At 41.1% G+C, this 15,226-nt stretch overlaps 1 protein-coding gene across 7 annotated transcripts in view; it reads left to right on the top strand.

The window, feature by feature from the left end:
- Positions 1-14,922, top strand: part of GRIA1 (glutamate ionotropic receptor AMPA type subunit 1) — a 189,315-nt gene extending 174,393 nt beyond the window's left edge. For 2 of the 7 annotated variants that reach the window (XM_083422730.1, XM_083422729.1), the window contains exons 15-17: positions 9,150-9,284; positions 11,835-11,939; positions 12,209-14,922. In XM_083422730.1, the coding sequence (XP_083278856.1) occupies positions 9,150-9,284; positions 11,835-11,939; positions 12,209-12,211 (243 nt within the window). In that variant the 3' untranslated portion in view covers positions 12,212-14,922. Of the gene's footprint in view, positions 1-9,149; positions 9,285-11,834 lie in introns of those variants that run through there. The other 5 variants (XM_083422727.1, XM_083422726.1, XM_083422728.1 and 2 more) reach the window with 4 other exon arrangements.
- The last annotated feature ends 304 nt before the right edge of the window (positions 14,923-15,226 follow it).

Raw genomic sequence — 15,226 nt, 5'->3', positions numbered from 1 at the left:
AATAGAAGAAATCAAAGAGCAGAGGGTGGGCATGGCAGAAAGGTCAGAAAGACTCAGAACATAATAAAGCCTTTTGATTTGAAGGAAGTTTGATAATGGCAATTTATCTGTGCCCTTATCTGTGCTGTGGGCAATTTCTAAATTTTAGTAGAGCAGTTGAAAGAGACCAGGCAGTAGTTATACTCCAGGTTTGGAGGTATGGTGAAGGAGGAAGGTGAACTGCCCAAGAAAAAGAAATTAAGGGACTTTTGCAAAAATTGGGGGAAAACAACAGAACCCATTTGGAATGTCATCATGATCAGTCCTTTTCCCATGAAAATGCTTTACAGTGTTTTCCTTACAGCATAATCCTATACATGTCTACTGAGAAGTAAGTCCAACTGCATTCAGTGAGACTTACTTCCAGGCTAGTAGGTATATAGGACTGCAGCCTGAATTGGAGCACTTGGAAAAGATCACATTGAAATGGATCATCTGAGTGGATCTCACAGGAATGATCCATCCATTGAAGCTGCTTGCTGATGGGTATTTCCTGCAAAATCCATGAGGATTTTCTGTTATAACACATTCACATTCTCACACTGATGAAATCACATTGATTCCGTTACTGTGTGTGTTTGTGAAAGAGAGAGAGAGGGAGAGATGATAGAGAAGAAAGTGTAAAATTGGAGGAGACATCAGTGAAGAGTCAACAGAAAATACTACCATGGGTATGACTCAGGAAATTTGACATAAAGCAGAATGATGAATTCAGTGAGCAGACAGATAATAAAGGGAAGACTTATTAGGTGAATCACACTTGAAAAACTAGCCCTTTTATTGACACCTGAGGAAGAGATGGACTCCACTGTGTTTAGATACTGAATTCTCTCCAAAATCCAGACCAGCTGCCTGGTAAGATTGGATTTCTCCTTCATTCAAGGACGTTATACCCCCATACTGGATACTCCTTGTTGCAAGCCACTCCAACTGCATAAAACTACAGATAACAGTGTTCTTTGGGGAGTGACACTGGGGCAGCCATTCAGGGTATCAAACCAATGCCCTTTCCCCACAGTGTTGGAGGATGTGCCAATAGATTCAAAGCACTTGTCAATGTTCCTCTTTTCTCTTGATCATGGCTCTAGCTGATTAAGTGCCAAGACTCTTTTGATTACTGTGCTCACCAAATATATGGTAGCAAACACTACAGCAGGGTGCCTAACCTCCAGGTGTTATTGAATTCCCAACTCTCATCAACCCCAGCCAGGATGGCCCAATGGTCAGGGATGATGGAAGCTGCAGTCTGGCAATATCTGAAGGACTCCTGGTAGGCACTCTTGTCCCTAAAACTTTTTCAAAAACCTGAAATTCCATATTTCGCAAAACATTTATCTCTTTAACCAATGATAAAACTGCTTACCTTTCTAAGATTTTGAGGAAGAGGGGATAAGAAGAAAGTTATGCTTTTTCCTTCCAGTAGTTTTGATTGCCTGTCCCTGCTCTATTGGTCTGTAAATTGTTTACAGTATCATGAGCATGCAAAATGTTGACAGAAGAATCAAATTCTGTTCTTCTCTGCAAAATATTACTTTTACATTAATAGCCCCCCTCGTACTGGGTTTTAGATGCCCTGGGCAGAATCTCCTGTTAAATTCAGACATTTTTTCATCTCCTACAAAAAGCTCGGCAATTACCATTCATATGAAGAGTAACTACTTAGCTATGTGCTTTCGGGGGCTTTTTCGGTGCCTTTGCTAATAGGCCACCTTTATCAGTGCTAGAAAAACCCCATAGCTACTGTGTTCCAAACAAAATCCTTGTGGCACTGATCCCATTTAAAACAAGCAGCGGCAGCAGAACTCAGAACCACTACAATACTGTATCTCTTTTCCTGTCACCTTCCACACACTAGAATGAGAGAGCAGAGCAGAAAGGGGCACAGGGGTTTACGTGAATCCTACGACGTCAGTGTGGATCACATTAACTGCATGTTCTTATAGAGATGAGAAGCCAAACGTGTGAATTGCATGTAAACATCACCGTGGCTATTCATGAGGTTTGTGAGAGCTTCTTGACCCTCCGTGTGTAAAATCTATTAATTCTGCATGCTGGGATTGCTGAGAAAATGTATGAATAAATGCAAGAGGTTAAAAAAGAAAGAAAGAAAGAAAGAAGGAAAGAAGGAAGAAGGGAGGGAAAGGGGGAGGGGGAAAAAGAAAAGAAAAGCTAGCACTGGAAATTTTGTAGCTCAGAACCATGTGAATAGGAAACTCTGAAGAAAGGAAAGTTAATATTAAGAAGAATTAATACACAGCAAAATTAGATCAATATAAAAATGGAGGTACACATCAAATGTTGACCATTGTCTTCTCCTTAAAAATACATACATACATACATACATACATACATACATACGGCAAGTTCTGAAGGCCGATAGCACTTATTGTGAACTGTTTACAGAATCCAGCCACTGACTAGAGTACCTACATGGCAGGAGTGCCAACTTGGCCCCGCGACTGTGGGAGCCCAGGGCTGTGGGTGCCATGCAGCGTGCATGGCCCTGGTACTAAAATTTGTGGGTGCCTTCATGGGGAATTTTGTGGGTGCTTGGGCACCCAGGCCCCAGGGAGTTGACACCTATGCTACGTTGCCATCTAATGCTCCCCAAGTGGATCCTCAATGCAACTCACTATTTGCCAGGTGGGTCCACTGCATTCTAACAGCCTCACACATGTGGCTATGTAGCAGTTCAGAGAACTTGACACAGATACCAGCTTACCAGTGGAGTAGGGAATCTGCATGCATAAAACAGCTGCTGCATCTCCCCCAACCTTTACCGGATTCTGCTACCTGCAAGCAGAACAAACTCATCCATCCTTCATTTACGTAGGTCAGTACTGAGTGCTGTTGCACATGGGTAAGCTGAGCAATACAAGAAGCCGTATGTGCGCATCAGTGGGGAAACAGAAACTGTGAGCTGATTAATGTTTAAGGTACTTACCAGTAGAGTCACATGATGCAAATCAGGGTGTTCATCCCCATTTATATACCGATATATAATTATATATATATATATACCGTGTACACACACACACACACACAAACGTATATGGGAATACATACCCTCAGGCACAAACTGGAACTACAATACATGGCTTAACCACAGACACAATCACATTACAACTCATACACAATATCTTCTTGCACTTAATTTTCTCTAATGAGGGCCTTGTAGACTGTCATCCCTTTCACAACTGTCATACTTTACATAAAAGTCCCAATTTCAAAAGATAACAGATGTTACATGGATTTTTCAGCTGCTTGAGTAGAATTAGGTGTAGGAAGACCAAAAGGTACAGCTCTTGTGCAATATATATGTAGGCAAATGGCAAATGTGTTTAGAAACTTTTTTTTTTTTTTTTTACATTTCAGCTTATATGTGTGTTTTTTAATGAGCTGAATTTTTAAACAAAACACCTAGCTGGCTTTTCCATTTTTATAGAATCTAATCTATTCAATCCATATATTCCCTTCTACCTAAAGAGATTGCGATCCAAACCCATCTCACACTGGGCTATGGGGAGTTTGCATTGAGCAGAGCTTCCCTCCACTTGCTTCTGATGTCCTATCCAGCTTTCTTCCACCCACCAATGGCAAAAGAACTCGAGCATCACTCCACTAGCCAAGACCTCCCACTTCCACCTTCCACTTCCACTCAAATGGGCAGGCAAAAGAGCTGCCAGTGATACCCCTGGCAGCAGAGCCCTGAGGGATGCCTGGAAATTGGGTGTTCCAAGGACACTGCAATTCTCAGCTGACATGGGGTCTATGGATCATAAGATACTCTCTCAGCCAGTGCTGGTGAGCATCAGGCCTGATGTGGGCCCAAAGACTGTACCAGCCTGGAACTAGTGCACATATAAGGCCCAGTCTGCCTGCCCACACCTGCTACTGCCACCATGAGTGACTGGAATGCAGGTGCAGTGGTGGCCTCAGCACTCCACAGACCCTCAGAAATGGCAGCAGGAAGTTTGTGTTGTTGTCTCTGTAAGACAGCCACATTTTCTTCACTCAGTCCTTGCAACAAATTAATCATCCGGTCATTTTACTGCTTACATGTGTTATGAGAGCTTGCAGCTTTGGTGAGTTAGATTGAAATGATCACTTACAATTTCTGGAGTTCAAAGGCTTCATTCATGCAGGAACAGATTTATCTTGGTTGGAGAGAGAGAGAGAGAGAGAGAGAGAGAGAGTAGCAGACATCTTGTCTCAACAAGTTGGGAGAAATGGCTCAGTTTTCAGGGGTGGGGTTAACAGACAAATATGCTACAAACAGGTTTACTAGACAGTGTCCTCATGTGGTTTAAAGTAACATGTGCATTAACTAGAAGCTCAGAATAGAAGGCAATGCTTTTCTCCAACTTAAATTATATAAGCAAAATAGACTGTTAATAAATATATCTACCATGTAGCTTGGTCTAATAATAACAGAGTGGGTGGCAAGATCTACATTTCTGTTCCCTTGATTTAAGTATAAGGGACTGCATCAAGGACCACAGACTCTGACCACAGACTCTTAATCAAGTCCAAAGATTAGGGTTAAAGATAAATATGCAAAATTTTATATATATTTTTAATTGTCTTCAGTGAGGCCTACTCCCAAGTAAGCATGCCTAGGTTTGCAGCTGTAGTCCCATTAAAGTCCAGCTTAAGTTCCTAGTTTCAATATTATGCATAAACTTTCCACAGTGTTGCCCCTCAGACAAAGCATTCCCTTTGCACAATAACCTGCCAGAACCTCAAGCATAAACTGGAAGTTAAAAACATGTCATTATAAACACAAGTCTTTGCCAGGTCATGTCCTTATGAACACAACACTGACTTCATAGCTATTGGGAAATGAGGGGAAATCTTCCCAGAGTGGAGCTTTAAAAAGCTTTATATCACAGTCTCAGTCAGTGGCAGAACTATACTAGCCCACAAGTTCTTACATGGCCATGAATGGATTTTCTCTGAGCTGAAGGTCCTTTACTCTGAGCTGTAAGACTCGTTTGTTTATTTTACAGGGTAAAGATTAATGTTACCATAATGTTAAATATTACATAGTTCTCTGCATACCAGGAAGTTTCCTTAAATAAAATAAATAAATAAAATCTAGTTTTCATTGTTACCGCTTTCCAAATTTCTCAGTTTTCTTTTCTTTCACACCACTCATGAATACTAATAAGCACTTCGCACTTCAGCAGCTAAGACTGCAATCCTAAACACACTTTATCTGAGAATAAGTCCTGTAAAATGGGGCATACTTCTGAGCAGACAGGTATAGGGTTGCACTGTCACATGTTTTACTTCCCTTGTATACCTCGTGCAGTTGCATACACATGTTGCATAAGACTGAATTTCCAGAATCTGGAGTTCTGAGGAATATATTCCCACATTAGAAAAGAGAATTGGCTGTTCACGAAACAAAAGCTGCCAGGCACCTCTGTAAATTACAAATATGAAGCCCCTAAATGACCATGTCAAATGGTATTGCTCTTGAGGTGGATGCAGGATGCTTTATATATGGGCCTGACATACTCATTTTTGCTCCAGAGACCAACATCAAACTCCTCCACCTCCTTCTAAGTGGTGCAAAGGTGCTTTCTGTCAACCCCCTTAAGGTGAGAAGGGAGTCAGGGAACTTGGTCCTTAAAGAGTTTTCTTTTCTTCCTGTCAGAGCAGAATAAAATGGCAAGAAACAGGATGAGGGATAAACTGCCACCAGTTAAAAAGAAGCAGACCGGGAAGGTGCCTTGTCACCATGGCAACGAGGCCAGGAACATTTCTGAAAGATGGGCTTTTTTGCTTGCTTTTCACCTGCCAATCTTCCTCTTCCCTCCTTCTCTTCCCTCAAATGTAACTCTCCCTCTGCAGGAGACACGCTGTGACATTTACACTCCCACTAATAAGCCGGCTGCATGATGGGCAAACTCCTTGGGAGAGCATCTGTCACAAAGCCCAAACAGCAAGGCTCTGCAGCTGAGGGAAAGAGTTTGATTCTCTCAGGCAGTTAGTGCAGGGATTGGTGCCTTTCCCTCCCCCCCCCCCAGTCTCTTCATGTTCTATTATTACTAGTGCTATTAAGTCAGGAGACTGTAAGAAAAAGCAGCAGGCATGGTCTTTTGGAGCCAAGAAGCCAAGGCAAGCCATGGCAAGCTGGAATTGTTTTCTTGCCTTTGCGGTGTGTGGCAATGACCCTGGTGCCAACATCCAGCTGGGAAGGAACTATGTGATTGCAAGACAATAGTCACTCTCCAGAGAACCTCTTTGCAATTAGAAACGCTATCCTTCTAGCAAAGAAAGCCTGAGAGCCAAGAAGTGGCAAGATGCCTGTGGAGCAGTTTCAAGCCTAAATCTACATTGTGACAACTGGATTTTTGACAAGTGCACACACACACTCTCTCCCTCTCTCTCCCCTTCTCTCCAGCCAAGCTTCATTCGGCCTCATAACCCATATTTTTCATGCCATTCCACACACCCTGGCCTGTCTTGACTGTGGTAGCAAGAAGGAAAATTAGGATCACGGCTCTGAGTCCCAGTTGTGCCATGCAGCCTATAGACATTGAGCAGATGTATAAATGGCACTGCTGCTGATTGTACTTGTGTGGTAATTCAAGCTTGGGTGTATTTCCATTACAATTACATGCCCCCATTGGCAGCTCATTAAGAATCAAAGCACCGATGTGTGAATAAGTTTCTATCAGGAGAGCTTTGGAAATCTGAAAGAAGGAAATTTGAACCCCAACTTGCACACACAGCGCACCCTGAACATATTATCTCTCACTCAATATCCATTTCCCCTCTTGTTTTGTGTGAGTGAGAGGAAGGGGGAGGGACAAACAAAAAGAATGAGCCTAATATTTATGCTTCTAAATGTGAAAAGAGCATGATCAGTTCTTCAAAGTGGAGACCGGCTGTCAAATATCCCCTTTCTGCATATGGGCAACTAGTGTGATGGGTTTTTGAGCACCAGAATCGTGATAAAATAGATAATTCGAAATGGCTGGAATGTTTACAACTAGAAAATGCATGAAAGATGAATCTGGATTAATGGCTCATTGGCATGGGAAAGGCTAGAGAAGTGTTGGGTGTGCATTGAGCTCATTTCTGGAGCAGAGATTCTTATTTCCATCTCAGAATGTTAGGGTTCTGAAGGACTGAGTGAGCCAATATAATAAAGGAGCGCAGTCTACTAGCATTCACATTTCAGTGCATAAAGAAGAGAGGGGAGAACAAATACTCTATGCCAAAGGTATCTGCATGGTAAACTCCATTGTCAGAAAGCAACACTATAATTTGAATTTATAGGTCATATAGCTTTGGGGTTATTAAGAAGCTACAAAGAGGCTGTGTGAGGGAACTAGAAGTTTGACTGCCTATAGATGAATACATTATAACTGATTATACTAAAAACTCACACCAAAATCGAAAATGATAAATAAAACACGAATCTGACAAGGGTGTTGCATTTCCACCTTCCTTTTGAAAGAACCACGAAAAGTTGCATCATAAAGTTGCCAAGCTTTTATCCCTTGAGATGGATTCTAACAACAGCAGAGATCTCAGAAAGCACAGCATATGTTTCCAGTATCCCCTGCAAAAGAAGAATTGGCTGTATCTAAAGATCACAGATTTGTGATTCAAACCATAGGCTTTAGCATTTGAAACATACACTTTGAACACTTTGAACTAGCTGTGTTTTATTGAGAGGGAACTGAGTAGGTGAGCAATTAAAAGTAAGGCAAGCATCACTGCTGCTGAACCGGAAAAGAGGAGCAAGATTAAACATTTTAAATATATATATATTCCTACTTGTAAAGACCACTATCAGTTAATGAAAGCAGACAAACATTTTAGAATATGGCGGACATTTCGACACATATTTGCTGCATTCTGAATCATTTGGTTTCAGGGCAGAGGATGTGTGCCGACTTTTATCAAACTTTATAATATTTGTCTGGTTTTATCTTACATTTACATTTGCCGGCTGCATTAATGACATGAACCTGATATTTATGACAGCCATGACAAAGTCCCTTTTTTATTTGAAAGGTGTAATATGGTCTTGGAACCATATTGCTGAAAATTCAGGAACTGACTGAAGTACACACATAAACAACACTGTTCTATGTTAACCTTTAAGACTCAATAATCCCTTGTAGAAATGTTCCTCTGACTTGAAGAGCCTATTCAAGCACTATTTACCTCAGGTAAACCCAGCAGCCATCTGATATCTGTGGTCTGCATATTGTTAACTAGATGTGAAACTAGTTAACTAACTAAAACTCAGACTGAAGATGATGTATAGAATAGTCATCACATTAGACACCAATGTTTCCTGTGCTGCTAATGCTAATACCGGTATTACAGATCAGCTTCTACCTTTGTAAAATAGGGAAGAATTATACCTATATATTTAAATTACTGGGTGTTTTTAAAATCAGTTTGCAATCGACATCAAACACTAAAGATGATCAATAGGCCCTCGTTTATCAAAAAAAAAATATTTAATGCATCAAGTGAACTTAGGCACATAATAACTGCTTTTTTGAATAGAAATCAAATGCATGTCTATGGCGAGCACCTTTTCAGTGTCACTGCAACCTGGATATTGCACAAAGGGGGAGGGCCATGTCAGAGGAGAATAAAGCAAGTGATTTTGATTTGTTGCTGAGCAACAGAAGTTGCGTGGGAAACAATCAAAGAAGAAAAGGAATAGGCATTTCCAAGAGAGTGAGTTATTTTAGGAGAGGAAAAGATTGGAGACTAGCAAAATGTCAGCTCACAGTAGATAACATTTTTTTATATCAATAATTGAAAGTCCCTAGGCATTTGAGGGCACATAAGTATTTAAGGATGATTCAAAACATCTAGTCCACACCTTTCCCAAAGAGTTGCAAAGCCACTGAAGTGTTTAATCAACTTTGTGTGTTCAGTGGGGGAAGAATATTCAGATGCAAAGAAGGGAAGTTGAAATGTCTTCTGTGTGTTTTAAAACAAGTGGTGGCTTCCCAGGCTTATTGTCTCATATGTAGCACTTTGTGTCGTTGTTCTGAAGAATAGTGTTGTGCTAACAGCATGTTTCCCCCTCCCACATCCCTTCTCCCTTTTCCTTTCTCTTGTAGGACAAAACAAGTGCTTTGAGTCTCAGCAACGTAGCCGGTGTTTTCTACATCCTCATCGGTGGGCTTGGACTAGCCATGCTGGTTGCCTTAATCGAGTTTTGTTACAAGTCCAGAAGTGAATCAAAACGGATGAAGGTGGCAACACATTCACAGGCCTTTCACACCTTCTTTCTGATACCAGCCAGACTCCTAATATTCCTTTAGGAATGAATCCAGACTAGGATGGCTATTAGGGTAGAACGTCAATATTTAAAGGCCAAGGAAATGAATTTTCCCTGGCCTATTTAGTGTTCAGCTGAATAAGACCTGAGTAAAAGTGAATTTGCAAATGGTTTGTAGCCAGAATTAATAGTTGTGGGACATTTGTAAAAGCCTATGTTTCCAGCATTCTTAACAAACACAAAACCTAACCTGGTTTGAAACAGAGTTTAAGAACTAAAACAGGCCAGGTAATCTGGCTCTCTGTCCTTGCTAAAATGGGATTGCTCTGGGCTAATTTAATCATATCTCACCATGGCTATTCGATTGGTATTGGAAAGTCATTCTGGGGGGAAAAGGGAGAGAGAGAATCCTTTGCTGCATCCCCAGCCACCTAAGTGTGTAAGGTCCATTTGATTCCTTTTGTTGCACCGCTGGGGAAATATCTAAGAGACAAATTGCACAGGAAAGATCCACAAGTTTCAGGTGCACAATCCTTACTCAGGTGTGAAATTTACTATGTAGCCTTGAACAACTTGCCTTACAGAGCCATTACAAGGCAATTGTTCATCTAAATGACACAGGATACCATAACATTTGGGATTGCTCTAAGCAGCCTTGCATTGCTTATGACAGAGAAAATATTCTCAGACAGGTTCATGCTTAATGAGGTCACTTTTTGTGAAGCCTCCTGATGGTGTCACATTTAACCCATGCGAAGATTTCAGCTCTAAAATTAGCTCTCTGCCCTGTGTGGAAAAGTCATTGTGTCCCAATCCAATGGGTTGGATTGAGCTGAGTTTCTTTGCAGAAGCAGGGATATTTTATGATTCTCCATTCAGCTTTGTAATTCTGAATCAGTACTTTAAGTGCAGAATTGTTTACATTTGTAAGGAATTCCAAAGCCTTAGAGTGACATAGCCTTTGCCCGCCATCTTGGTCCCATGATCTGTGAACTCAAGACATACCCAAAGTAATGGTTGTGCATTTGTTGTTATTCATTTTTTGTAAAGAAATTACACTTCTACAGAGCATGAATACATAAAGAAATATCAACGCTCTCCTTCCAGCACTCCTCTGCCTTCTTCCACTCAGTTTCTCAACCCATTAACCACAAAATAAGAAAAGAAAGAAGGGAAAGCTTGTGCAAACCAACTCTTCAGGTGGAATCTGAACAGCAAATAACAGTCAGCTGACAACTATTTTAATTTGTACGCAACTGTAGAAACAAATGCCAGATGGCACCAGGCTTTTCCTTTTATTAAAAGTAACTCTGTCCTTATTAACCAGGTATAACATGAATATATCTCACAGTTAATACACAAATGAGGAAACGGGTTTTAAGGTGCAAAGGTTTTAGAGAGGCAATATACCTGTAACACCACAGCCACCTTGTGATATAGGTTAGGCTGAGATATATTATTGCTTGCCCAGTGACTTTCAAGCCGATTGGTATTGAAACCTGGTTCTGATATTCATGCCTAACTGTCTATCAGTTGCACTACACTTCAAGTTTAGCCTATACTGCTGGGGAACCTGTGGCACTCTAAAGAATATTGGACTACAACTCCCATTATCTCTGACTCTTGGCCAGGCTGGCTGGGGCTGATGGGAGTCCAACAACATGTGGAGGGCCAGAGATTCCCAAGTCCTGCTCTGTTGTATATGAAAACACCCTTCAAATTCAGTTTTTATTGTGTTAGGAGAGACAACTATGTGGAAATGCTTATTCATTACACTCTTGTGATCTTTCACTCTTATCCTTATGACAATAAGCAATTCTGACCAGTAAAGGACTTGTGTGCCCTGAGAGAACAAAGAAAGTTTTAAGACTTTCTTCTACATCATGCTTACCTCTACATCATGGTCAATGCTTATCACAATATTTACAAATTGAGTTCATGTTGCTAACCTTGCCAGCCACCCAAATGTCCTTCCAAAGTCAACTTCCTTGCTGCACTTCTTTCCGTTTGGGAGCTGGAAGCAGGTGACATGCTGAAAACTAGTGGGAAGAGTGAGGCTTGGCAAGGGAAAAAATGGGAGGAGGGAGAAATGATTAAACATCTGCTGGTCTTGTCCAGTCCACCAAATATCCATATTAGTGTTATGAAGAACACAATTTCCCCTAACCATGTCTTAAGTATATTTCAGATATGGGATAACCGAACTGTTTCCATTGGACCACCTTAGATGTTTTTTTTAAAAAAAACCCACAGTGGCAAGCTTTCTACCCTAAGATACGTTCTTCGCATGTGGGTGTTTTGAGCAAGAGGGAAAATAAACTCTGATAGAATAAATATTAATGACTTAAAAAAATGTGTTTGCTCTGAATATGTATGCCTGCATGACTTGTTCATTTCTGAGCAGAATTGACAGGGAAGGGATCCAAGAGAACTAGGCTAGACTGAAGAAGTAAAATGTTGTCTATTACAAATGCCCAGCCATTGCTAAGGACAGGGGGAGACCCCCCTTGTCTCTCTTAAAAAGGGTTTTTGTTTGATCCCACAGCAATCAATCAATGAAGCCATACGAACATCAACCCTTCCCAGAGCATCTGCGGCAGGAACCAGCAGTGGAGAAAACGGACGGGTGGTGAGCCACGATTTCCCCCAAACTATGCAGGAGATTCCATGCATGGGTCACAGCTCTGGGACACCCCTGGGAGCGACGGGATTATAATTACCCTTGATGGATATTCTGGGTGAGAGCAGGGTCTCCCTAACCCCAGCCTCTCCAGTGCTAAAAACCAAACCGTTCAAGAAGAGGGACAATGCACTGGATCTTTTAGAGGAAACCAGATTCATTTTCCTTTGTTTTTGTTTGTTTGTTCGTGTGTGTGTGTGTATGTGTTTATTTTGCAGTAAATCCACAGGCAGAAAGCATGACCTGTACTGCAATAAGGAGAGGGCAACTGGACTGAACAAAATTTGGAGACATCCCTGAATACACGGTTACAGGAACACTGAGGAAGACAGCGCCATTTTGTTTTTAACTTGGTTGTTAATAAGTTCTTAGTGTGTGCAATATATATATTTTTCTTACTAATTCCCGTGATGTCAGGGTGATCTCAGCCCTGCCCTGCTCAAAAGTTTAAAATCAGGTTTAGTTTGGGATGCAAACCATACATGTCTGCGCTACTAACAGTGAAAGGGGGTGGGTGGGAACAATTCCTCTGAGACAACAGGACTCTACTGTGTTTTAAAGTTGTTGCGACAAAGCTAACTAGGCCATCGACAGAGAATTCCACTATTGAATGAAGGATTTCTGAGGCAGTTGAAGCGGAAGCCTAACATGCAGAAAGGAGTAGGAAGACTTCTGAATGGGATGCCAGTGGTTGTATCTGGATTTGGGAGAGCCTAGTTAAACAGAGGTTAATGTGACCTGTATTCCTGAGCTTGAAAGTATCTATCTGAGTTTAAATGTTGTGAGTGTGGGAAATATCAGTCCCCAAAATGGGAATTTGACAGGCTACCACAAGGACAGGTCAGCAGCCGCCTATGACCATGGCTGTTTCCTCTAGAAAATGCAAAATATCAATATATCTATAGATCACATATCATCCCTCACTGCCTCACTGCCTTTTCAAGAGCCATTTCCTCATTCCCACACTACTGTAAGGTTTCCTTTCCATGGTGATCTTTGAGTAGAAAACCATTCACCACCAGTTAATGATAGACATCAGGGCTGTTTTGTATACATCTGGTTTATTAGTCTTTGCAAGCCAGATCTGATGGACATTCCATGGAATAAGTGGGCTACATGATATTTATGATGACCAAAAAGTAATAATTTTAAAAAGTTTCCACAACAAGATGCCAATATTCACCTAGATCCAGCCTTCCATAATAATTGCTTGCAACTGGCCACAGTTAAAAAGCAAAATCGGTTTCAAGAATCAAATCTTGGCCAGCAGCATCATTTGCAGAAAAGCCAAAAGACATGGTTTCCATCTCATCCATCATCGTGAAGGGAAGTGGAACACACAGAACTGACCAGCTGGTACCCTACTTGCTACTGATATAAAACCCAATCTCGCAATGAAACACTGAAATCCAGAGAGCTGTCCAAAGCACAAGACAACAGACTTGCTAGCAGTATTTCTCCCAGTCATGTGCTCCTTGACATCTACATTGAAACAAAAGCTTCATTTGTGTGTGCGTGTGCGTATGTGTGTGATATCACCACCGTGAACAGTGAAATACTTGAACAGAGTGGAAAACGTTGCCCTGAAGAAAAACCATTAAAGGGAAGTATCTCCTACTCCATCGTAGGTCTGGAAGAGGCCCAACCCTTCCTTGGCGATTTCCTGTCCTCACAAATGCATCTGCCCATGACTGGATGTTATTTCCAGACTTTACAAGGGGCTAAATCTTCCTCCAAGTGCCAGTGCAAAACCCATCAGAATAACAGCAACTTGTTATATCTAATATCTGAGACCTGTGTGTAACATAAAAGTGTAAAATAGGAGACTGTAACATAGAATGGAAGCAGAAGGATGCGATTAGAGGCTACGGAAATGGCTTTGTTGTGGGGACCATCATGACGTCGCTTTAAAAAATGTGTGTGTGTGACTGGCAAGTGGCTCTAAACAAATAAGCTACCATACATGACTTTCTGTGCTTATGAAGCTTCAAAAACTATTAAAGACTGGCTTCTAGGAACTGATTGTACCATTCAGCACTATGTTGTTCCATCAATTTCTTCCACTCATCTTAAGACGACATCTTCATAGGACTGGCAGCACAGAACCTGCAGATCCCCTTCAGAGGGCACAGCATGCCTAGTGCCTGTTTTGTTTTCTCTCCGTGCTGCTGGAAGCCTTTTTGTCTTCATCTTCCATCCAGCTGTTTGTCATGGCTCAGATCTCAGCCTCCGATAATAACTCTTCAGGGTCTTGTTCTCCGTGTGCAATTCTTAATTCTTATTTTTAATTTTATGTCTGCTTTGGTTACATTTTGAGTTTAGTTCTGTGTGTGTCTTTATGGTGTGCACGGCTCACAAAACTAAGCCTGTTTTTGATGAAGAGATCTTTTGGATGTCCAAGAAGAGACCCGATCTTTCTTTCAAACACAAGAGTTTTCCAGAGCTCCCACAACTGTCTTACACCGTAAAATACAATGGGAGCAGAGTGCAAGGATTTTCTTCTGTATGGAATAAAAAATATAGCCCATAAAACTTTGAAAGAGATAGAGAGAGAGGGAGAGAGAGAGAGAGAAACCTCAGTTGCCTTTGTGGCAAAGGAATCAAAGAGACCTATCTGACAATTGAGCCAGCCAGTTAGATGGGTTTGTGGGGAGAAGCCTTCTATGATAGGACAAATGCCTGTAACACTGGGACATGAGACTCATCTTTGAAATGTTTTTGATCAGTGGAAGGGTGGGAGCAGAAAAAGAAGAATGATTCAGAAGAAGAGGGGAAATGTTAACTTGTAATATGTATTTTTACTACACTTTTCTTAAATATAGAATAATGTGGTGGGGAGGGGGGAACCCTTAAAGACATTGACATTTTTCTCAACAAGAAACCATATTTAACAGTTTTGGCTTTCATTAAATTTTGCTCTTTGGTACCTGGATTTTTTATTTCAGAGTTATGTTTGTTTTCATTCATCATCTTTGGACCGCTACAAATGTTTTGCAGACTGATGTTAAAAATTAAGAAATATTGCCATATATAATATGGATGCTTTCTCCATTTTTCTTCCCTGGCCGTATTCCTTTGTACTAAGACCAGATGAGCGGAAGAAAAAAAAGCCCTGTTATCACCGCTGCCAATACAGTAGCCATCTATGTATGGTAAAAGTCAATCCCCCTAAATCTTACCAGAAATGACACAGAGTTAACTGATTTCCCACATGTTTGTTTAGCTTTTGGAAAATT

The sequence above is a fragment of the Podarcis tiliguerta genome (genome assembly GCF_965153285.1).
Source record: "Podarcis tiliguerta genome assembly, chromosome: 2".
Classification (NCBI taxonomy): domain Eukaryota; kingdom Metazoa; phylum Chordata; class Lepidosauria; order Squamata; family Lacertidae; genus Podarcis; species Podarcis tiliguerta.
The sequence above is the reverse complement of the archived record's forward strand: the minus strand, read 5'-3'. Positions and strand labels throughout refer to the sequence as shown.